This window comes from Passer montanus, unplaced genomic scaffold (genome assembly GCF_014805655.1).
Source record: "Passer montanus isolate IOZ18808 unplaced genomic scaffold, ASM1480565v1 scaffold35, whole genome shotgun sequence".
Lineage (NCBI taxonomy): Eukaryota > Metazoa > Chordata > Aves > Passeriformes > Passeridae > Passer > Passer montanus.
This window is the reverse complement of record NW_024368263.1, coordinates 3,504,959-3,529,198: the sequence shown is the minus strand read 5'-3', so window position 1 is coordinate 3,529,198 and position 24,240 is coordinate 3,504,959. Positions and strand designations below refer to the sequence as shown.

The window sequence follows — 24,240 nt, the reverse complement described above, 5'->3', positions numbered from 1 at the left end:
GAGCGGCAGGAGCGGCTGCGGGAGGCGGCGGCGCTCGGCGACGCGGAGGAGGTGCGGCGGCTCGTGGAGCTGGGCGTCGGCCTCAACTCCCAGAACGAAGTCAACGGATGGTAAGGGCGCCCCCGAAGCCAGAATCTCTCGGGGAGCTCGGCGGTGCGGGGCTGAGCCGCTGCCCGTCCGCTCCGCACGTGAAAGGCGAGGCGCAGGGTGAATTGCGGAGGGAGGAAAAGGTCGATCCGCCCCCGAGTGCTCTGCTGTGCAGCTGTCCGTGTTCCAGAGGGGATAACCAGGGTCATAAACACGCGTCCCCTCTCCACCTCCTGCCCTTTTTGCCCCTTCTCACTGTGCACTTACTTTGTAGTGTTGGTTTTGATGGTTTTTTTCCCAGCGTGGTCTGTCAGAACACAAACCTCAGCTTTACGTGCTCTTGCCTAAGCAGAAATATTTATTATTAACTCAAGTTTGAAAATTACTTTCTCTTTCAAGCAGGGAACTTGTTCCAGTGACGTACACAAACACTTGGGATTTGGCATCTCATTTAGATCCACCTGAGAACATTCAAGAGAAGGCTGTTCTGTGATAGACACTTGTACAAGTAACACTGCAGACATAAACACACACATGATTTTATTAGAAGGAAGATTTTACAGGGAATGCCCCAGCATTTTTGGAGGCTGTTTTCTGCAGGTTCAATTCAGCCTGTATTTGCTGTGCTGTCTCGTGCTTGAAATTATAAAAAAAAAAAAAAAAAAAAAAAAAAAAGGGGAACAACTTTTTACACAGACAGTTATGAGACAAGGGGGAACAGTTTTAAATTAAAAGAGGAGAGAGTTTGATTAGATGGAAGGAAGAAATTCTTCCCTGTGAGGGTGGGGAGGCCCTGGCAGAGGTTGCTCAGAGGAACTGGCTGCTCCTGTGCTGGAAGTGTTCAGGGCTGGCTTGGAGCAACCTTGGAGAGTGGAAAGTATCCCTGCCCCTGGCAGGGGGTGGAATGAGGTGAACTTTAAGGTCCCTTACAACTCAAACCATTCTAGGATTCTGTGACATTATAATTAAAAATAGGAAAAATAAAATTGGGAAAGAAGCAAGACTTTTAAAGATGAAAGTTCAATCAGCAGTTTTGAGAAGCATGGAACACTTAACAACTTGAGCTTTAAATTGTGATTAAAATTAACGCTTGTAAAAATATAAAGCAACTGACTCAAAGGATGCTGAATTATCTTAGTGAGTGAGATGAAAACCAGCCTGTCATCAGAATGAGTTTGTGTCTAAAACTGGAATTGATAAAATAAGTCTTGTAATAAAATTAATTCTTTTTAAAATAATGATCTGGTAGTTTTTAACCATGACAATAAGTGGATCTTCATTGTTGTTTACGTTTGTACAATTAAAATTTTTGCAGCGAGCTTCTTAGTATGTGTGATTCCTAGAGGTGCTGAGTACTTATATTTTGGTATCAAGTCCGTGGGTAGATGGTTCCTCTCTGCACAGGCCATGTGGAATGGCCAGGATGAACCCCAAAATGAGGCTGTGCTGTTGAGCTTCACATATCTTCTCTAAAAACTAAACCAGAAAATTTTGTTCTCAATGCAAATACCACCTTGTCTGGCTTTGCAGTCTCTTTCTTTTCTGTAAAGAAACCAAACCAAACCAAACCAAATCAAACCAAACCAAACCACACCACCTGAAGTGGAAAAAGCTTTTTGAAGCCGGACTTTCAACTGACAGTTTTTTTCCTTTCTAAGTTTATTTATCTCTGCTTTATTTTATATAATTCTTTAAAAATAAATAAACTTGGAGAAAGGCTGAGCATGTTCATTTTCCTGAAGAATTTCCTTCAGCTGGAGCTAGAGAATTAAAATAAAACATAAAAACTAAAGAAGGGTCAAATATCACTAGATCATGGGGTAGGAAAGAATGGTACAACTCTATAGCAAGTTAATGTGTGAGTCTGTAAGTACACACACTAAATAAGGTCTGAGCACTAAGCAGCTTTTATGTTTCATTAATATGTTTCTCTAGTCAGAAGCTGCAAATAATAGTTTGAAAATACAGAAAAGGGATTAGTTCTGTGCATCACTTAGAGATCACAGAAAATTGGTTGTCTGCAGATCTGAGTAACTGATGCAGCAAATGGCAACTGGGCAAAGAACTGTTCTTAGAAACGATGCTTTAAATGTAATTTACTTGCCAGAAAGTGCAAGTAGTTGTGCTGGCAGCATTAATTAAATATAATATTATATATAATTAATAATATATATATTATATATTAATTAAATATAAATATAATAATATATATCCTAGGGAGATACCAGTAATAAATCACATATACACAAACACAAGTATTCTAAGGACAGCTGATTCTTTCAAAGATTAAAATGTCATATACAAACCTTACTTTCATACTTATTTTTCCAGTAGCCTAAAGACTGTAGCCTAGGAAATGATAAATTGAAAAGATCCTGAACTTTGAAAATACTACTGCAGTAAAAGGCATTGGAGCAAGGAGAAAATGAAAATTAAAATCAGCAGGTGCCATTGCTGACTCCCAATCCAGGGCAAATTTCCAACAAAGTGTGCAATTCAAACCTATTTTACATGGAGTGTTCTTCTCATAGGCAGCAAGAATGAGTGGAAACAAATCTGCCATAACTGAGGATGTGACCCAGTGTTCCTGTTTTCCCTGTGCAGGACCTGCTTGCACTGGGCCTGCAAGCGGAACCACGCGGCCGTGGTGGCTTACCTGCTGCACGCTGGGGCTGACAAGGACATCCTGACAAAGAAAGGGGAGAGGCCAGCCCAGCTAACGTCCAAGAGGGAGATTAGGAAGATGTTGGGAGGTAACCTATAGTGACTCTGCCATATGGTCATCAAAGATTGGTAAAAGGGTGTTCAAAGCACGCGCACTCCAATCTTTGTTTTGCATGTGAAGATATTGTGTTTGGATTTTAATATTAGGACTTGCTTTCTAGAGTGTTTACGTGGTAAGAAAACAAAGTTTTAAGTAAAGGGGATTACCAATAAATTCCATACCCAGCTAGCCAAACTTTTTTCAAAACACTGGAAATTTAGAAAATCTGTATTTTGAGGAATGCTGTGTGCCAGGTAGATGCAGTTTCCAGTTTTCAGAAGGACAGCAGGAGAAAAATCTCTAATTTGTAGGAAGGTCTTCTGTGAGCAACACCTGATTTTCTTCATGTTCTGCGTTGGAGAAATCAAAAATTAGCAGCCCAGATCAAAAACTAGCAGCCCAGATAAATGGCTCATTAAAGGACATTGGTAGACCATCTCTATCATGTTTTGTAACTGCTGGAACAGAGCAGGTTTTGCTGCTGGAGGTGATAAGTAATTTGAAATGAGGCTGATTAACAACATCTTGTCTCTCCTGTGTACTCCTGTGTCTGGTTTTGTTTTCATTGTTGTCTCTCCCAACTGTTGAATGGGTAATGCTGCAGCCTCCCAGTACTGCATGTTCCCTTCCCTTTATACTCTACCTTAATATCAAACAACATACGACCTTTTGTTTTTCATTGCCTGCTACATTATGAAGATGACAGCATTATTCCACCAGAGACCCTGTTACAATATTCTGCTACAGATTAAAACAAGCCAAAACTGAAGTCCTGCAGTGTTTAGAAGGAATTAGCACCCCCAGAATTATTAGAATCAGACTCAGCTTTTGTGTTTGTATGGCAACACCTGAGCATTCTGTTTATTGTAGGAAAAAAAGACATGGTGCTTCTGGATGCATCTTTTAACCCATGATGCTTTTAACTGCGCATTGCCAAAAAAAAGAAACCCAAAATCAGTCTTGGAGAATGTTGTTTGGTTTGTTTTACAGTGGAAGATGAACTCCCAGACTTAAAGCAAGATTCAGATCTGCCAATCATCCCCAATTACCTCGCTAACCCACCTTTCCCATATGTTTACAACACCTTGAGTACCAGCATTCCAGATGCTGCCCTGAATGGGAATCTCTCACACTTGGAACCACAAGACACCAACTCTCCATCCGCACCTGACTCGGACACCTGCGGACGAGCGCGGCTGCAGGCTGGGAATGCTGCTCCTGAGGTGCCTCCCAACAGGGACATCCCACCCCTGCCTCGAGGGGCTGCTGGGCCATCACACCCAAATCCTGTCCTCCAGAGAGCTCCTGTTTTTCAGGGGTCAGTGTCTTGGGGAAGAAGCCCCTCTTTGCCAGCAGGATCCAACCAGTCCCTGCCCCAGCAAGGGAACAGCTCCTGCATGGGACCTGTGCCGGCCTTTCAGCCCGTTTTCTTCACAGGAGCTTTTCCACTCAACATGCAAGGTAACACCAAAAATCTCTTCTGGCTTTGTGTTGATCTTCTGACAACTTGGGCAGTGCAGACTAATCATGTGTTTCCAGAGACTTTCAGATTGCCATGCTTAGGCATTCAGCAAACATTTGAAGGGAATCAAGTAGGCAGATATGCTGTTTCTGCTAGAACTGTTATTAAAATATTGATGTAAACATTTACTGTCTCAATTGCTATAAAAGCATACAGACACCAGGGTAATCTAATACTCTAAATAGCATAGTCTAAGCTGCAAATACAGATCATGAGCAAGAAGCCAGTGAGCTCAAGAGAACCTTACATGGCTCAGTTTGCACTGAGCTGTTCTAGGATCTTCCTGTTCTATAGAGAAACTTTGCCTACCCAGAGAGAGAAACTGGAATTCCAGTTACCATTAAAATTTTTGTTCTTTAAGTAAAAGGCATTCTGATACCATGGGTAGCAATGCAAAGTGAACTGAGAGCAAGAAATACCAATAAAGGCAATCTTGGATTGCTCAGGAAATTGATAATCAGTATAAGCTGCTGTTAAATCAGCTTAAATCAATTAAAGAGTATTTGTGCAATGGTTCAGACATGCACACATACATTGCATTAGATTTGCTATGATTTTTTTCATATAGTTTGATGTCAAATTATCTAATTAAACTGTGGTCATACAATTCCAGGTTTTGCTTTCTGAGGAATCATATATGCTTACCAGTGACACAAACAACATTAATAGAACATAGAAATACCTGGAAGTTGTTACAGAGACATTTTTTCCAATTCCTTTTTACCTCTGCCTATTAATGTGACTTTTTATTTCTATAGAACTGGTGCTTAAAGTAAGAATACAAACCCCTAATCTTAGAGAAAATGACTTCATTGAAATTGAACTGGACAGACAAGAACTGACCTACAAGGAGCTGCTCCGAGTGAGTTGCCGTGAGCTGGGTGTGAACCCTGAGCATGTCCAGAAAATCAGAAAATTACCAAATACAATGTTAAGAAAGGTAAGAGCTCTATCTTTTGAAGTGCAGCAACTTAGAAATTTTTAGGTTACTGGTATAAAGGAATAATTTGTTGGTCACCTGCACCGGCCCATGTTGAAAAAGAAAAAACAAACCAAAAATTAAAAATCTCTGCTCAACTTGCAACACTCAGTACTTGTTTGGGATTTCTTCAGTAAAAAGTTTCTCAAATTTCTTGATCACCTCCTTTCATAACCATTTGGTGCTGGAGCCAGTTAATACCTGATTTTATGAGTCCATTGTAAAATCCAGTACAACACAACACTACTGTGAGCTGCCAACAGCATTTAAAAGGCCTGCAGAGCTCAACCAAGCTCTGTGAGTTCAGCAAGGCCTGGCTGCAGTCCTTGCACAGAAGTGTTTTTCAGGGTTACTCTGAACATAACTGTCCTTCCTTCAGTGACATTTACCCTGTAGCCAACAGAGAAGAGACCTGCTGACCTGTTTTACCAACTCACCATGACTCTCACATCCTTATAGAGTATTGTTGGTGTCACTCGTGGGGCAAATCTGATTAAAAATAGATTAACAGACTTGACGAGACCTGCTGACCTGTTTTACCAACTCACCATGACTCTCACATCCTTATAGAGTATTGTTGGTGTCACTCGTGGGCAAATCTGATTAAGAATAGATTAACAGACTTCAGTCTGCTGCATCTTCACTGACTATAGATGTCTACTCTGTGTTAGTCAAAAAGTGGAGGAAAAAGAAAAGACATCAGCAATTTTGTCACTTTCCAACTTTAGTTATTGTTGAAAGAACTCTTTATTTTCATTTCTAATCACTCCAGGCTCTCTGGCAGGACTTCAGGACCCCTGCTGTTCCTGCAGTGACACAAACCTGACTCTGTGTTCTGCTGTTGGCAGCAGAGCTCTGCTGCAGGGGCTCAGAGCTGCCTTGCTGGCTAGTTCTGAAGGAAGCCATGCAGGCCATGAGGGTCCACATGCAGGACCTCCTTTGATGCAGGCATCAATTCATCAGCCTCTAACAATTAGCAAGGGGAAAAAAAAGAGGATTTGGGTGCCATGCAGTAGATCTTGACAAGTGTAATCCCACTCATCACTTGCCCTCACTGTCAGTTTTGCATTCCTTCTAAAAATAGACTTAAGGGAATAGTTGAGTAAGACCCCAGAGTAAATACCAGATGCAACAGGATATTTGCTTTCCAGTTCACTATAAAGAATTGTCATAGTTACGAATAAATACATACCCTGTGTTAGTATGGGCTTATTATTTTAATTTACCTCTGCAAAATTAACAGACACTATCACCTAACTCCTTATTGTATTTGTTTAAAGGACAAGGATGTTGCAAGGCTACAGGATTTCCAGGAACTGGAGCTTGTTCTAACAGTAAGCGACAAAAACTTACTTTTCAGAGTCCCAACACTTTCTGAACAGAATGGATATAACAAGAAGGCATCAGAACTTACGTACTAATTAAGGAATAAAACAAAATATTTTTATCTTTTGTTTTACAATTATGTTTGAAAAACATACCTATAAGGGCTAAGGATGTGAAAAAATCTATTTTGTTAACTGAAATAAACTGAAGTGGTTATGCACATTTAAAGCTTCTAGTTAATCTAAAAACAGTGAGTCTGGTATAAAAGTAGCTCAATGCATAGGAAGTATTGGTAGAACTATCTGTTAATGCAACACTTCCTTACAAAAAGATAATTAAATACTGCAGAGTTAGCAGCTCTCAGGGAAAGGCTTACCTTAAGCTGTTCTAATAATTTGTTTGCTATGAAATAGCAGAGGTACTCAAGCTAAGAAACCTGCCATGAAGCTGATTTAATATTTCTACTGAGTCCATTACCATCAATACTCTCTTTTTAGATCATGTTTATTAAGTCCTATCTCACTTAGAGGGAAAAAAACCCAGAAGGGTTTACATCTGTGGAAGCACAAAACTCTGTGAAGTTTAAATTCTATCAAGTGACTTATAGTGATTTCTTAATCCCTGTTTACACTTTTCCCTTTTTCTCAGGTTGAAAATAAAAGTGACAGTAATTATCCAAATAATAAATATGCTCTCAACCAAAATCCCTTTTAGTGTTGTCTGTTAATATATACATGAGCAATTGACATGTATATATTGTAATGACAGGTGCAATTTAATATACTATTTTGTTACTGTGTTGATATTTCTTCAATGCTGTTTTAATTTCCCCTTTTAAAAGCACATAAAATGTAATTTTATTTTCCTTTGACCTCTACATTCCTGAGAAAAATTGCATCTTGAACCTATAAAGTTCCTGTATAAAAAGAAACTAGTGAAGTGCCAGGGTTTTCTGGGCTAATAGCCAAACTTGATGTTCCTATGCAATGTATTTTATTTTTTTCACTGTGACTTGTGTTTACCCATGCAGTTTACTGAAAAGAAAATCTCAGTTACTTAAAATTCAGAATTTTACTACTTTGCTGTGAAATTCTTGAATAAAGAAATTGAAAAGTATTTAAGAGCTGAATTTTATCTGATTTTTTTTAGGATTTTAGTATTTAGTCACTTGAATTTGAGGAAGAGTTCTACTCTGCTAGGCCACATAAAAAGCAGGTGCTGTGGATTAGATGAATAAACTAAAGTATGAGATGTAACAGGCAAACAGAATGTACCAAACTGGTCTGAGTTTTCCTGTTTCTTCACCTTCCCCCCAATTTCTTTGGAAATTACAGCTGCCAAAGCAATTTATCTTTTGTCTTGTCTCAGAGTTGAGAGCTGAGCAGGCTGTGCAGTGTCCACACAGCTGCTGGGCAGTCCTGGGCTGAGTCCCTGTGCTTGGAGCTGGGCACCAACACAGTCTGCACTGTCCTGGGGGCTGTGGCAGGCGAGGGACAGCAGCTGCCTGTGTCACCACCACAGTGGGAAGTGTCCCAGGCTCGCTGCTCTCAGCTCTGCAAGTGCTTGGAGCACAGGGACTGAGCACACCAGAGGGAGCTCCAGCCTGCAGCAGGCACCTGGGCTCAGTTTCCAGCACACAGCCCTGCCAACACCTGAATTCTCTTTGTGCCCAGTCACCACGCTGAAGATCAGTCTCCCCAGGTGGATACAAAAGATTTTGTCACACTGAAAAAGCCCCTTCTGCAAAGTGCCAGAGCTCAAACCTAGTCCTAGTCATTGATAATATCTGTTTTTATACCAGACTGTTGGTGGAATATTAAGTTCCCTGTCATGGAATAGTAAAATTGTCATTCCTTATGTCCCCCTGGCTGCTGGCTGCTCCCCAGCACAGGACAGTTGAGGCATTGGCTGAATCCAGGACTCAGGGTCAACCAGTAAGAGCCCCCTAAAGAAAAGCTCAGCTGCTGGGGCAGCAACCTTGCACAGGTGCTGATGCCTATCTACACATTCTCAGGAATATTTTTGTACCTTGTGCAGTTTATACCAGGAAGATACTATAAACACTCCCCAATCTCATCAGTGTATAACCATTATATTCTCTGTGTGATAAATAATTCATTACTTTGTGCTCTGCCACATGAAATATTAATGTCTAATAAAAGCTTGGCTGCAGATTTGGGTTTCTATTTAAGAAGTATAATTTGTAAGAATTAACAAATTATTATTTTTGTCTTCTCAGAATTTTTCTGCACTTTCCTTCTGATAAAACACAGGAACCTTTTCTTGCTGGGTAGTTTTCTGGAGTGCTTACTGTAAGACACAACTAAAGCAAAAGAGATTCTAGCAAATGCTGTTTGAATACAGGCCTCCTTTTTGTCTGAGGAGGCCTGGTTATCAATAATAAAATAGGTAATTGTTTCTGCAAAGCAGATGATGATGATGAAGTGTTGAACAAAATAAACTAAATACACACCTGTCTCAGCATGCACGTTCAGCTTAAGTGAAGACTTACTCTTAGTGACCTCCTACCCAAAGACACACAGCAAACTTCCAATACCTCTGGTCCAATCATGTCCCTGTGAGCTTGTGTGGGGTATACTGAACTGGAAAAATTCTGTGTAGTTAATGTTTTATATGAAGCCGTTTGTAGGTTTAGCTTTAAATATACGTGTTGCTCCTTAGGCTGAAGAGGAATTTTATAATGCCAAAGTTGCCCTGGACAGGGATCCTAAAGGTCCCAGGACTTCCTTGTCCTGGGGGAAATATTGAAAGGAACAGGTTGGAAGCACTCAGAGATTACACAACATTTCACTGTTACTCAGCTGAGTCAGCTTAACTGGGCCTGTCTTTTCACTCCAAATCCTATGAATCCTTATGCAGAAAACACACAACTCAGGTGTATTTTGTACCATTAATATAATTTACTTATTACAAACCTGAATGCAGTACATAATTGTGGTGTGGTACATACATTTTCTTGGCAGAATATTTCTCATTCTCTGGGAAAAAAAACATGTAATAAAATATAGATATAGAAATTATTTTAAAATGTAAAATTCACTTCCTGGTCCTTATAATTGTAAAATTCGTTGTTCACATATCACAAGTTGAGTCTACTACAAAAACTGTTTTGTAAATTACAGTACATTCACAAGTCACTTTTGTGGCAAGTCAGTAATATTAAAAAAAACCACCAAACCAAAACCCAAGGGGTCTTTTCTTCATGCCAGTCCAGCATCTTTGGCCATACTGTAGAAAATACCCTTTGCTGCTATAAGGTTTGCAGGTTTGTCAAATTCAGCTATGGTCCCGTTGTCTAGAACAAGAATCCTGTACAAAACAAAAGATGGTGTGGGGGAAAAGATGTGTCAGAAAATTCCTCACAAGGAATGTGGTACCTGCTTGTGTCACAAAGTAAAGTTCTCTAATCTTTGCCTTGCTTTTGTTTTCCTCAATTATTTTCACATGTTAAAACACAACAGATGATAAACATTCTCCCTGAGCTGCTGCTTGACTACAAATGTTACAGGACAGTCACCATCTCCCAGGGGCAAGAAGAGGGAAAAAAAGCATCTGGAACTGAAACTGTAGTTCCAGAAAGCCAAGGAGATAAAAGCTCACAAAGAATACTAATATATTTTCAAGTAATTAAAATAGCATGCTGTTAGTGAGGAAGTTACAGCAGCTGCTGGTTTAACAAGGTTCCATAAGCTTCCAGACAGTCTCAGAGTGTCCCTGGGCAGTGTCCCCTGCACAGCTCTGGTTTCTGAATATAGAAGAGAGGCAAAGTCAGGGCTGGAAGTTCTGGGATTATATAGCACATCATTGCTCACACACTGCCCGACAAGAGACCAGCGTTCATGTCTAGAGACAAACCAGAGCCCTCCAAGGGCTGCCTCACATCCCCAGCAAAGCCACGAGCCCGCCACGTGCCACTCAGAGATCCCACCTGGTGTAATCCATGATTGTGTTCAGCCTGTGTGCAATGGTCAGCACTGTGCAGTCCACAAACTGTGTCCGAATGGTCATCTGGATGAGGTCGTCTGTCTCCAGGTCGACGGCGGCCGTGGCTTCATCCAGGATCAGGATCCTGGTTTTGCGCAGGAGAGCTCTGGCCAGGCACACGAGCTGCCTCTGGCCAACACTGCAAGCACAGACAGCCTCTCACCGTCCCCAGCTCCCCACTGCTCACAGCCACTTGTGCTCAGCAGGTCACTCACCATGTTACCCAAAAATATTTTGCAAGCTGTCTGTTCTGTCAGCCCCATAGCTCACACATGCAGGCTGCAGCACGCCTGCACTAACAGTGATAGGATCACTTACTGCATGGCCCTGTGCTGGCAGAGCCACCAAATGTGCCTTTTATCACCGTGACAAAAGCCAGGGCAGCTAATGACAACATTTCTGCCCAAGCTTTCAGAAACACTCACAGTTCTGATAACACTGAGCATATGCAAATTTAGGAAAAAGAAAATGTTATGAGGCTGCAAATCCTTTCTACCATATACAACCAAGTCTGAGCAACCCAGACTTCCTCCCCTGCCATAAACATAGCCCAGACTCAGTCTCTGAGTGTCTGCAGCATGAGGAAGGAGCCGAACATTCATCACAGGCACTCTGGTGACACCACAGCCTCAGAAGCCAATGAAGTGTATCAGAACATGGCATTTTATCATCCCCAGTCATGTCTTCATGGGCCTTTCAAATAGCAATGGAAAATAAACACTGCTAAAGTGTCAGGCAGAAAACTCTTACTCAGCACAGCAGTAATGTTATCATGGCATTTCCCTTCCGACCAAAATGTGTTTAAGGGGCTGCCTGTCCCTAATATCCTGCTGTCCTAAAACTTCTGACAAGATGGGATTTGGGTTTGGGAGAAGAATCAGATCATTTGCAGCAGAGGCAGAAGAGGAGGCAATGTTTGAACATTGGTGGCTTTCGTGGAACAGAAACAGATGGCTGAATAATTTCAGATATGACAGACCAATGTCAGCCTGTGCTCAGGTGTCAGCCACTGACACAGCTGAATGATAATTCAGTGTATGTTCTGGTCAAGGCATTCCTTACCTGAGATTCTCTCCACCCTCTGAGCACTCATAGTCCAGCATGGATGGCTGACTGCTGACGAACCTCTTCAAGTGAGACAGCTCAAGTGCTTTCCATATTTCTTCATCTGAATACTTATTAAATGGATCCAGGTTCATCCTCAGTGTTCCAGAAAAGAGAACAGGATCCTGGATATAAAACCAATTTTCATTAGACAAGTGCTTTAAGAACAGATGCTATGGGCTGCTGCTTCGAGGTGTCTACTGCATTGCAGGTAGGCTACCTCTCAATCCCATCCTCTCTGAAAATACATTACATTATACAGTTCAAACTCAACTTTCAGCTCTAAAGCTGGTTTATCCTAAATCCTTTTTTTATCACCCAGCTTATAAGGTGGCAGGATGGGACCAGTGAAAGTGTAAATAGCTTGTTTTTTTGAAACAATTTTCTGAGTGTAACAAAACATTTTCCTCTTTGGATAAGCCATTATTTATGGTTTGTTAAGCTGCTAGAAAACAGTCCTTCATTGTGACACACAGAAACAGTACCTGAGGAATGATTGTTAGCCTTGATCGAAGGTCATGGAGACCAATTTCTGAAATTTTCACACCATCAATTTTAATTTCCCCTTTTACAGCTTCCAGGATCCTGAAGAGGCAGAGCGTCATGGAGGATTTCCCTGCACCAGTTCTGCCAACAATTCCAATCTACAACAAATTGCAGGTTTAACAACAAAGCACATGGTTAAGAAGAAAACAACACCCAACAAAAAACTCCCAAACAACCTTCCATGATTCTTCTAAGAGGTTTCACTGAAGATCTGAATCTAAGAAAGAATATCCCATGCTTCCCTACAAACCCTGGGTACACTGTGACATACTTATTGCCATTCCTGTAATTGGAATGATATTCCATATAAATATCACGTTATGAATATAATTGAATAACACAGGCCTAGAGCCATCCTACATAACTTTGGGTGATTTGGGACAACCACTGTGGGTCCAGTCACTCAAGCACAAGAAATAAAGGCTCTCTAAGGGCAATTCCTACTTCATGGTAAGCATGTGTATCTCCAGGCCAGAAGGATGCTGCCATCCTGTCTGCTCAGAATAAGGGCAAGTCTATTTTTTAGCAACAGCCTGTTCAGAAAAGGACTTTCCCATGCTAATTATTCTGTCTCCAGCAGGCAAACCTCAGAACTTTCCATCGAAGCATGAAGAAATGAATCTCCCAGAATAAAGACAATTTCCTGATTAAGGAAGGAAAGAATGTCATTTCCTTCCATGCCAAAAATTTCAGAGGGGAAGTCAAAGAGAAGAAAAAGCTGGAATTCCTTCTCCCATCTGCACTGCTTCAGAAAAGCATTCTTGTCACTGAATTTTTGTCACTTGCATTGGTACCTCCTACATGGCATATGGGAGCCTGTTGCCAAATGAACTGTAAAGTCCAGAAAGTCCCATGCAATTCACTCTACTGCTTTCCAGCCAGGAGGATGCTGGCACATGGACAGCACAGGTGTCACTGCTGGCTCTTGCACTGCCATCAGTGTTCCTCTAGACCCTCTCCTCTACTCCACCGTTGTCACTGGAGGCCCAGAGCAAAGTTCAGCAGACATTCAGCTGGTAACTCACCTTCTCCCCACCGTGCACTTGGAGGTTTAGATCCTTCAGCACCAGATCTAGGCCCTTCCTGTACCTCACTGAATAATTCACAAACTCCAGGTCTCCCTTGGAAGGCCAGTTTTCTGGGGGACTCTTGCCCTCAATGGTCCAGGGAGCCTGAGGAAAACAGAAGTCAGAAGTGCCTCACATAGGTTTGAGAAAAAATAATTCAAGCTCAGATAAAAACATTTTATCTGATAAATGAAATCTCCACAATCAAATAAATTTATAATAATGTGGAAAAAACATGGGATCCTAACTATCCACCCATGTGTCTTTGTGGTGAAGTTAACAGGAAAAAACTCTGAACACAGAGGGATGAATCCTCAATGGATATGAATATTTTCCCATCAACTTTAACAGAACACTGCCAGCTTTCTGCCAGCTCAAGCTCTGGTTTTATAACACATATCACACATCTTATCTAGCTACCTTTTTTGTTCCAGGTTAAATATTTACTGTAGTATTTACATTTACTGCAGCTCTCCTCCATTCCTGAATTCTTAGTATGCACATAGGACTAACAAACCAGTGTGTCCAGAGAGGAGCTTTCCTGGCACAGCTCCATCTGCCAGCTTCAGAAGTCCTTGGCAGCAAAGGTAGGCAATTGGATAATTTCCTGGATTAGCAGTACAGTGTTCCTAGAGATGTCTTCTCATGGGAGGTGAGGACTGATTAAGTTGATTAAATAGAAGTACTGTTGAAAACATGTGTAAGATCTGATAATTGTACTGCAGCTCTGCTCATGAGCAGACCATGGCACCAGCCACAAAGAGGAGACTGTGCATCAAACACTTCAAACACAAAGGGACAAATATTCTGATGTGAAACTCATCTCCTGTGCTATAGCCACTCACAGCAGAAGAAAATGAGATGCTAAGCACAGGCTGCATGACAACAATAATAATTTGGAGCTGTGATAGAATAAATTACAGCTCAGAGCATGACATTTGTTCAGGTTGAATGATAACTCTCAGAGCAGAAACCATCTCTCAAGAGACTCAAGAAAGACTATGTAAATGTGTGCACTAAAATTTTCATCTTGTTGCTGAGCATGCTCCACTCGTGGTAGCTGACCTCTGTTTCAGTTTCTGAATACTCTTTTATTCTTTCCACAGCCACAATATTGGTTTCAAGTTCAGAAGTCATTCGGACCATCCAATTCAGAGACAAGGTCCCCTTGGAGAAGACAAGGAACAAAATATCATCCACAAAGGAACAACACACATAATAAAAAGCCACATAACCAAAACAAACAAAACAAAACTTCAAAACAAACAACCCCCCAACAAAACCAGAACAATCCCCCAAAAACAATGACCCCCCCAAAACAAACAAAAACCCAGCATGAACAAAACACCAAAAACCCCCCAAAAAAGCCACAGAAAAAGCTAACTCCCAAAACCCCCACAACAGCAGCCACTGCTATTAAGACACAGATTCACATGAATGTTACAAATGAGATAATTACCTTTGCATTAAAGTTAATACAGTTACTGGGACAAGAAATATACAGATTATCAAGTGCTTACATGAAGAAGATTATGATGATGCTTCTTGCTGATTTAACACTTGCCCCTCTCAAAAAATGTTGGAAGGAAGTCATTCCCCAAAGCATGTGTTTCACTGGAAAACTGCTAACAGCAACTTTGCACACTCAGGGTATCTAAAATGCTTCTGGCAAGAGTGAGGCCATTAAATCTGCTACATTCTCCACAGCTTGGGTCACCACAGTTTGCCTTGCCTAATTATAAATCCTACTGATCTGCCTGTAATTACCTGGACACACCAATGTGCTGCACAGCAAGACTGATGCACAACACATCAAGCCACGGTGCTCAAAAGGTCTGATGTTCTGGCACTTCCTGGGTCTCCCATGCACCTCCCCTGAGGGTACTGGGGTGCAGCACAGCCTTGGTGCTCCCAAAGGGCCCTGAGGTCCTCCTTCACGTGAGCTTGCTGATGATTTCAGCACCCAGTGTGAATCTCTGTTTTCCAAACATCCCACTACTCATTTTGATTATTTCCTTATTAACCCCAGCTTTAGCAAGCACTTAGATTATTGCTAACATATCCACATCATCTACAAAAATGTACTCCCCCCCCATAAAGCTGTAAAATGTACCTGTAAGGCATAGGACACTGACAGTCCCACCAAGCCAGCATTCAGGCTGTTCCTACCAATCACAGCAAAAAGGGCAGCAAAAAGGACAATGCAGTTCCCCACAAACTCAACTCGGATGCCCAGCCACCTGGAAAGAATGCAGGGGTGAGCAGTATGGGAAAAGGTTTCCTGGGACCAATTCTGCAAACAGGGTTATTATCTAAGTGGAAACAAGAAATCATGTTTTACCTGTTTGACACTATTCCAGGGTAATAACTCTTCTGATTTTCATCTACCTTCAAATCACTGATGTCCACGAAGGCCTTCACTCTCCTGTAGGCTCTGATGACACTGGCCCCTGACACAGTCTCTGAGAAGTGGGAGTAGATAGGGGATCTGCTCACAGACTCCAGGCGCTTCAGCTGGCGGGAGGTTGCCACATAGAATCGCTGCCATTTTTCACAGGAAATTGAAAGGTTCATTAAATACTTTCACTTTTTTAATTAACAGTGAAGAATTTCTTAGGTTAAGGATGCAAAGGAGATTGCCACTAATGCACTTCAACCTTCTAAAATACTGTCTAAAATTAAGAAGAATATCAAGAAAGTTACCTTTACATCATTCCACAAAAGAGTATTGGGTAACTGCAATTTCTATAGACTGAAAGTTGAATTTATCTATGTCCCTTTACATTTAGTTAATATAATCTAGCAGAATGAATCCATTTGTAGGAACCTCATTTTCCAAGAAAACAAATTGTGCATTTGCACCTCCATTATGAGGTCTCTACTTACAGTCTGTAAAATAAGCTTGATTATGGCTCAAAAATCAATAAAATTGATGCTTTCTATTTTCAACATTTTAATTCCTCACTACCTTGAAAACTTAGCAGTGTGTCAAATATATCCACACTTTAATATATTGACATGCACTGCAGTGCTGGCTCTAGCAGTAAGTTCACTTTTTATTACTTAAAAGCTAAAAAAGTTTATGTCTATCTATTTTATGGCCACATCTTGCAGGACATTTCTTTTTTCTGCAAAAAGTAAATAATGTTTCATTTATATAAACACATAGCTACTTCAGGTATTTCCATTTTACCCCCAAATCAATGTCGTTTTCCCTAAAAAGAAAAGAAAAGGAATAATTGCAGTAAGTTGTCATACATTTTTCCAGTTACCTGAACAAAGAAGTAGAGAATTGCCAGTGGGACAATAACCACGGCGAAGAGCGGAGTGCTCGCTATGATAACGATCATGGTGGACAGGGAGGTGAAGAACGTGCCCAGGAACATGAGGATGGTGGGTGGGATGACCTCATCGATGATGTAGATGTCCTTGGAAAAACGGTTGATGATGCGGCCAGTGGGGGTGGTGTCATAGAAGGACTGTGGGGTGTGGAATTTGTTCTCCAGCAGCGCAGCATGGAGGGTCCGGGCAGCATTGATGCCCCCCATGGCCAGGGTGAAGGAGCAGATCAGCACTAGGAGGCCTGGCAGGGGAGGAGCAGATGTGTTATCCCATGATGTCCATGATTCACAGCTCCCTGACCCTTGGCAGTTCCTATTGTGCTCCAAGCTTGTTTTACTTCCCTTTATTCCCTGCCCACCCTCCTCTCCTGTGCATATCAGCATTGCATCCACTGCTGCCTAAGGTACAGGAACATCCACAGGATTCACCATCTTCTCTATGGAAACCAGTCACACAACCATCTTCCTGCTGTTTTGCACAATCCTCCATGACGTCCTAATGCTACAACTTCATCCCAACCCTTCACCCCCTTCTGCACTGAAGTTTTCTTTCCAACTTGCCTCTCTCAAGCTTCCATATCACCTGTTTAACCCCACCAAGGGCTTCACAACAAAATTAAAAGTGTTGGCCTGAGCTCAGACTGTGTAGCTCCAGGTTACATGAGTTCCCTTGCTTAGGATAGGAGCTGGGGGCAATTATCATAGAATCATAGAATTACAGAATGGTTTGGGTTGGAAGGGGCCTTTAATATCAACCAGTTCCAACCCCACCACCACAATCCCAGGCTGCTCAGAGCTCCATCCAACCTGGCTTTGGATACTTCCAGGAATGAGGCAGCCACAGCTTCTCAGGGCACCCTGTGCCAGGGCCTCACCTCCAGCACAGTTAATAATTTCTTCCTAATATGTAATCTAAACCTACCATCCTTTTGGACCACTAGCAACTGCTGCCACGGCTTTCTGACCTAATACTTAACTCCAAAACATTGGGGCATGTGATTTTACCTGCCCTCCTCACCTTGCAAGAGGCCCAGGGCAGCGTAGACCCCAATTCTCATGGCTGTGTTGTGCTGAGTCCCATTTATTACTGGTTCATTGGTCCAGTCACTGAGCCACACGTTGGCCCCGATGGCAGCAGCATTTTGACAGCAATAGAGGAAACAGATCACCAAAGAAATGACAGGGCTGACAGCCTTCATGTACTGCCAGAACACCGTTAGCTTTACCTGCAAAATCACACACTAAAGTTGGTTTGTGCAACCCACACAAGAAGGAGTTTACAGAGAATTATGAGATAGAAAAATTATTTGTGAGAGGAACTGCTGACAAAACTTTAACACATTCTGACACCAACCTAACTCAAAACTGCCCAAACTCCTAAACACCACAGAGAAAGGTGCTGAGATCCCTGTCAGGATGACGGCTTTCAAAACAAGTCAGGAACCTCTCTGAAATACTCTTCTCCTCCATGTTGAAGATGAGTATTTCATTACTTTTGTGGGGTTTTAATTTTTGAGACTATGCCAGAGGAGGAAAAAAAAAAGGAAAGAAAGAAGCCAGATCAAATAGCAGCAAAAGATGGGTAATAAGAATAGGAGCCAAGACTTTCAGGAAGTAGAAGCAACTTGGCAGGAGTATCGTACTCAAGACAACTTTAAATGGCCTATTTAAGGAAAAGTGTTGAACATTCCTCCACTCTGTGTCTTCACAGCAACTTAAATGAGGTACCAAATGCTAATGCAATCCAACAAGAACATAAACAGATGATGTTTATGGCAAGAAGTAAAGGTGATGTCTCTAAGGCAGTGCAAAAAGGCAGAGAAGCAAAAAGAGACAAAGACTCAGGACAAAACTCAGTCCTTAGAAAAAAGTGTAAGGAGGAACAATTAAAAGAACAAGTGTTGTTGATTAGTGACTTTGCAGGCTAAAATAATCCACAGAAAAAGCAGGTCTGTGCCATGGACCATCTACATCAGACTAAACAGGACACAGTGAGCCTTCTGAAGTGGAGGGAAGGGGCTTTTTTTCAATCAAACCTCCCTGCTCCTCTTCCATCTGCTGCTCCTTTCTGTTCCAATCTTCTCCTTTTTTCTTGTCCCCATTCCTCTCCCTGGCCCTACTCAGGAGGAACACAGCCCCTTCATACCTACAAGCACAAAGTGCTCTGCTCTGGTTTGGCAGGTATTCAGGCAGAACAGCCTCACTGGCACCCAGAGGCAGCTGGTTCCTGTAACCCAGTGCTGCAGCTGGACTCAGCAGCAGCCAAAGAGTTTAAAAACCAACAGTCCTGAAAGCTCTGTGAGACAAAGGCAGGGCTGATGGAATGCAGGGCTCTGCAGTATTGGGTGACTGTGGAGGGAACTGGAAGAGATTATTTTTCCTTTTTTTTTTGTTCTCTGAAGTATATAGGGCTAGCTAGGTGCCAAAATTGCTGCGAAAATCCCTAATCTGAATGATGAGTGGCCACCAGATTAATGCCTAAAGCTTGCAGTTTTGATTTACACACATATTTAACAGAACTGGATCTAATGTTAAAAAAAAGGTTTGGTTTTTTTTTCAAACAGAAAAAAAAAGGTAGAAGAGGGGAGGGGGGAAATCAAACCATACCGTGCCTGTTTCAGTGGTTTCAGCCTGAATAAGTTTCTCATTAGCACTTTTTCTTGGAAGAGGAGGCTCTGTTGGCTTCTTCTCACAGACTCTTCTTTTCGTTGACATTTTGTTGGGACATTCTCCTCCCTCAGAAGACACTACACTAAGTTGCCTAGTTAAAACAAGAGTCATTAGGAGAAAAGGGCATATTGTGGCAGTGCTAAGGCAAGACTGGGGTGTAGTGAATTGGATTTATTCCCAGCTCTTCCAGTAAGTTCCCATGCCAGCCTCACTCACAGCTGTAGATGCTTCTTCTACCTCTCTGCATGTTCAGGAATGCTAGAAACACAGGAGCTAAGAAAGGCTGTGGCAGAGCCTGAGCTCTTTAGGAAAGCCTCTAAGGCAGACATTTCAAACTAAACTCTGAGCTTCTCTGTTTTCATATCAGCTGTAGCTGGACAGCACCTATGGGTATGATTATAAAAACCCTCAAAGATTCTTCAAGGCTCCCAATGGAAAGGTGCAATGCAAGGAGTTTATTTTTCACACATCTGGCAGCAGTTCACCATTGTGTGGGTAAATACACACAGTGGTGTTACCTCAGAACCAGAGAGATGCTTTTAGAAATGAGTTCAGTCCAGACTGAAAAGAAGACGGAAGGAAAAGATGTTCAATCTTGTGTGCTCACATTTATTTTTAAAAGGATACTAACCAATTTGAGAGGAAATTGAGGAAACTGAAGCCCAGATGGAGAAGCAGAATGTGACTGACAACTGAAAGATGTTTTTTACCCCAGACACAGACTAGAAAAGCAAGGACCTCGTGTTTACCTAAGAAACTGTTTGCGGACCTCGTTTGTCACGGGCTCGTTATCGGCCAGGTCTGTGTGAATGCTCAGGGTGTCTTCAGCCAGCAGCACTTCTTCCTCCTCCAGCACTGCAAGACAAGATCACACCTCAATTTTCTGCCACAGGAAAGCACAGAGAAAGGTGGCTACACAAAGGAAGAGTCACGAAAACAAAACCCTCCAGGAAAATGACCGTGCATAAGCTCCCCCCAGCTTTGTTTATATCCCCTCTGTGCATCACTTCTAAAAAAACTGCAAAGATCTTGTGAGGCAAGTTGGCTGCCAAATGCATTTATATCACACCCCTTTAACCCTTCAGAATGCCAGGCTATTGCCTGTGCGAAGAGCTGGTTCTAGCTAAATTAGCTTATTGGGCACATTCTAGGCATGAGCCTGGGCTTGGGGAGTCACATCAGGAGTCTTGCAAGGCTCTACTCTGGCTGGAAGGTGCCAAGCATGCTGCTCTGCCAAGCTGGAGAGCAGAAGTGCTGTATTAACACTTGGGAACACCACTATCACACAGGGGAAACATCTACCAGAATGCTTTTATCTGGCATCATTTTGTCAGAATCAAACCAAGCTGAAAAGCAACCCAAGACTAAAATGTCATTTGGACTTTGCTACATGAAAAATACCCCAAACACATATAAAGAGAAAACACACCAGACTCTGGGTAGCCCCTTTGATAGCAAGCCCAGTTTATTCTTGGCTATTGTGTCCTCTTGCTGAACTTGACCTTTCTAATTGTAAAATTAATTTCCAAGTCTAAAATAATTTCTAAGACAGGAATTGCTTTCTTCTAGGACAAACCACAGAAAATTTTGAAAGAAATTTGTGAAAAGATTTCTGAGTAATACAAACCTGGCCACAGACAATAATTGTCATGGTAGTACAGAAAGGCAAATGCCATGAAGAACCAGGATACACTTTACAGAGAAAATATCTGTAATCTTGTTGACAGAAGAAGATATGTTTTAACCAAAAAAATAATACTGTACATGTTGGTTCATCCTCTTCAATGTCTTCATCCAGTGCATAATTCCGGAGGAATTCTGCAAAGGCCTTGTTTTGTTTCAGAAGCTCTTGGTAGGATCCCATTTCAGAGATTTTGCCATCTACCAGGACAATTATATGGTCTACCTGAGGTAGGAAGCTAATGCCGTGGGTTACCAGGATTCGGGTCTGGATAGTGAAAAGGAAAAAAAAACACATATCCTTCATTTGCACTGTGGGGACTGACAGTACTCAGCAAGCCAAATACATTTTTGGGACAGGGAATGAATTATTGTGTCAAGGTGAAATGCCCAGTGAAATAGCACTGTCCACATTAGGCAAATCAGTTTGACATGATGTACATGAACTCGCTTTGCTCCTACTGCTGACAAAAACAAAGAGGAAAGTAAACACACTGAATTATCATTCCCTCCTTCCCTTAAGATGATTTTCTTTGCAGCCCCTCCCTTTTGACCTTCAAGATGGTCTGAGAAGATGGCAGCAGGAGTGGAAGGTGCAGCAAAGTCACTGCAGTTTGGGCTTTTGTTGCCAAAGTTCTGTGTAACATCCATATTTGGTGCAGCTTCCTGGCTGCACTGCCTCCAAGAAACAACAATTAGCACCACCAGCCTGTGCACGTCCCAGCACACGCCTTGCTTTTTGGAGATCTCATAGAGGAGGGATTTTAAAACACAGGGTGGGTTTCTGCCTCTACATGTTCTGACCAGACCACAGTGTTCCTGGAAATGCGTGAGCAGCGTTTTGCCACAGCCTGGGCTGTGAAGAAAGGTACCCACACTTCCAGCTACACACAGAATTTCGGGAATGAGCTCCATGGTGAAACAGCTTCCGTGTTCCTCAGTTTGTGTGTGTTTTTAAGAGGATCTAAGCCCCAGCTTACTTTTCCCTTCAGGACCCCATCTGGGCCAATGACTTTGTCGAAGATGTGCTTGGCCACGTGCGAGTCCACGGCAGACAGGGGATCATCCAGCAGGAAAATATCTGAGCTGCTGTACACGGCACGGGCCAGGCTCACACGCTGCCGCTGCCCCCCTGACAGGTTGATGCCCTGGATGGAGACAGGAGAGAACAAAACATGTCACACAAAAGCTCTGACTTCTCATGCTTCTCACCCAGCCCAGCTCTCGGGTGCTAAATTGAAACATGAGATGCTGAAGAGAATAACCCACCCAGAGACAGGCACAGAATGCCTCTAGATTTGCCTGTTCACTGCCAAACTTTCCACTCATCCAGCAAACTGGAGATGCAGCAAGTCTCTTTTTAATAAGCTCCTAAAGGGAGCTGTTAAAACACAAAACTATAAAAAGCAAAACTGTCAACCAGGATGTAAAATGCAAATTTCAAAGCAGGGCTGTGGCACCTGGAACATCTTCCACATATTTCCTTTTACACACAAATCCTCATCTCCACACCATTTCATGAAATCTAGCTCAAACTCAGTGGCCTATGAAAAAAATATATCTTTGTTGGTAAACACAGATGTATATGTTTCTCATTAAAATGTGTTAAGGGATGATCTTTTTCCTTTTTTTTTTTAATTTGAAGCACAACCATCTGTTCCCTCCCTTTTTATCCCTACAGGAAAAGGAAGGCCTTCAGTGATTCTGGACAGATGCACCTTTACAATTCATGACAAATAGAGGGCACTCTGATTTTTCAGGGCTGGATTTGTAATTATGCACCACAATACACACAAAAGCCTTAAGCTAAGAAAACGTTCAAGTCAACTGCTTTCCAGACAACTGCCTTGCATGTTTTGGTGTTGATTCTAGCAGGGATGACATTGTGAAGATCAAGTCAAATGAAGTGCTGATTTTACAGTATTCTCTCCTTAGCCAGAGCAGAAATCACCAGGCATGTCCGACTTGGAAAAAAAAAAATCTACCTAACAAAATTACCTTCTCTCCTATCTCAGTTTGATCTCCTCCTGGCAGCACTTCTAGATCAGTTTTTAAAGCACAGGCCTCCAGGGTATCTTGGTATTTTTCCTCATTAGGAGCTTGGCCAAACAAAATGTTATCTTTCAGCGTGGCATTCTGGATCCAGGCTTGTTGAGGCACATAAGCAACAGAACCCTAGAAAAAGGAAAGAGAAAATCTCTGACTCATAACAAGCAGGAACTCATGATCTGAGTAAGTTTTCAGCATGTATATGGTTCCTATACATTCACATTACATGTACATGTGTGCTAACTGCTTGTGTATCATTGATCCAATCAGGAAAGTAACTCCAGATAAAAGTGGGCAAAACATTCAGACAAGCTGCCAGAGGAGCAGCCAGAATTCCCTCTGGAGCCTGAAGTGCATTCTAAGCAAGGACAGGCATAAGCAGCACATTTCCCTACCATCATTAAATGTTTTCATAAAAAAAACCAACCTTCACAGCCACTTCTCCTTCCAGCTTTTCCATCTCGCCCAGGAGAGCAGACACCAGAGAAGACTTCCCACAGCCAACATGGCCAACAATGGCAACCAAAGAACCACTGGGGATCAACATATTTATACTGTGGAGGAAATAGACTGGAAATTAATTGAACATTAGTTTACTAAAGACATCAGGTTTCTATAATCCAGGGCTGCAATACACAGTCACAGCCTGACTGGATACAATAAGCAAAGTTTGGTCACTGGTTTTCTCCTCCCTTTCTTGCATACAATCAACTGTAACCAGAATTTGAGAAGCAAATGAAAACCCAGCATAATTTATCTTGCTGGTTGCTAAAGCAGTAGGATTGTTAACAAGCCTTCTAAGACTCTTTGCTGTGTTGTGTCACTCCATCAGCAAGTCAAATTGAGTTAATAAGCATTTTGAAAACAGACAGTCTTCCAGAAGTATTTTGGGGTTCGCTTCTAAACCAAAACCAAATGTACAAAAGTAGTGAGTCAATACATCCCATCTAAAAATATTCAAACCACTTTACAACTGTATTTCCTGTGCTGGTAAATAGGATTCACAATGATACAAGAAAAACAGGACTTCCCCAATTAAAGTCCTTTACTGTTTTTCCCACTGTGTTCTTAAAGGTACTACTTTAGGCCCTGAAGGTGAA

The 24,240-nt window shown here is 42.0% G+C and overlaps 2 protein-coding genes across 5 annotated transcripts in view; one reads left to right on the top strand and one right to left on the bottom strand.

Annotated features, from left to right (window-relative positions):
• The window catches only part of ANKRD40 (ankyrin repeat domain 40), an 8,014-nt gene extending 220 nt beyond the window's left edge, over positions 1 to 7,794 (top strand). The window contains exons 2-6 of the mRNA XM_039716202.1: positions 4 to 110; positions 2,692 to 2,840; positions 3,842 to 4,312; positions 5,132 to 5,313; positions 6,633 to 7,794. Of these exons, the coding sequence (XP_039572136.1) occupies positions 4 to 110; positions 2,692 to 2,840; positions 3,842 to 4,312; positions 5,132 to 5,313; positions 6,633 to 6,773 (1,050 nt within the window). The 3' untranslated portion in view covers positions 6,774 to 7,794. The remainder of the gene's footprint in view (positions 1 to 3; positions 111 to 2,691; positions 2,841 to 3,841; positions 4,313 to 5,131; positions 5,314 to 6,632) is intronic.
• Positions 7,795 to 9,376: 1,582 nt separating this feature from the next.
• Positions 9,377 to 24,240, bottom strand: part of ABCC3 (ATP binding cassette subfamily C member 3) — a 46,268-nt gene continuing 31,404 nt past the window's right edge. For 2 of the 4 annotated variants that reach the window (XM_039716150.1, XM_039716151.1), the window contains 16 exons: positions 23,568 to 23,694; positions 23,090 to 23,266; positions 22,072 to 22,239; positions 21,176 to 21,359; positions 20,161 to 20,266; positions 19,349 to 19,502; positions 17,760 to 17,967; positions 16,673 to 16,983; positions 15,742 to 15,941; positions 15,514 to 15,640; positions 14,466 to 14,567; positions 13,359 to 13,505; positions 12,273 to 12,431; positions 11,746 to 11,912; positions 10,628 to 10,822; positions 9,900 to 10,008 (listed from right to left, as the gene is read on the bottom strand). In XM_039716150.1, the coding sequence (XP_039572084.1) occupies positions 9,900 to 10,008; positions 10,628 to 10,822; positions 11,746 to 11,912; positions 12,273 to 12,431; positions 13,359 to 13,505; positions 14,466 to 14,567; positions 15,514 to 15,640; positions 15,742 to 15,941; positions 16,673 to 16,983; positions 17,760 to 17,967; positions 19,349 to 19,502; positions 20,161 to 20,266; positions 21,176 to 21,359; positions 22,072 to 22,239; positions 23,090 to 23,266; positions 23,568 to 23,694 (2,641 nt within the window). Of the gene's footprint in view, positions 10,009 to 10,627; positions 10,823 to 11,745; positions 11,913 to 12,272; positions 12,432 to 13,358; positions 13,506 to 14,465; positions 14,568 to 15,513; positions 15,641 to 15,741; positions 15,942 to 16,672; positions 16,984 to 17,759; positions 17,968 to 19,348; positions 19,503 to 20,160; positions 20,267 to 21,175; positions 21,360 to 22,071; positions 22,240 to 23,089; positions 23,267 to 23,567; positions 23,695 to 24,240 lie in introns of all 4 variants that reach the window. The other 2 variants (XM_039716149.1, XM_039716148.1) reach the window with 2 other exon arrangements.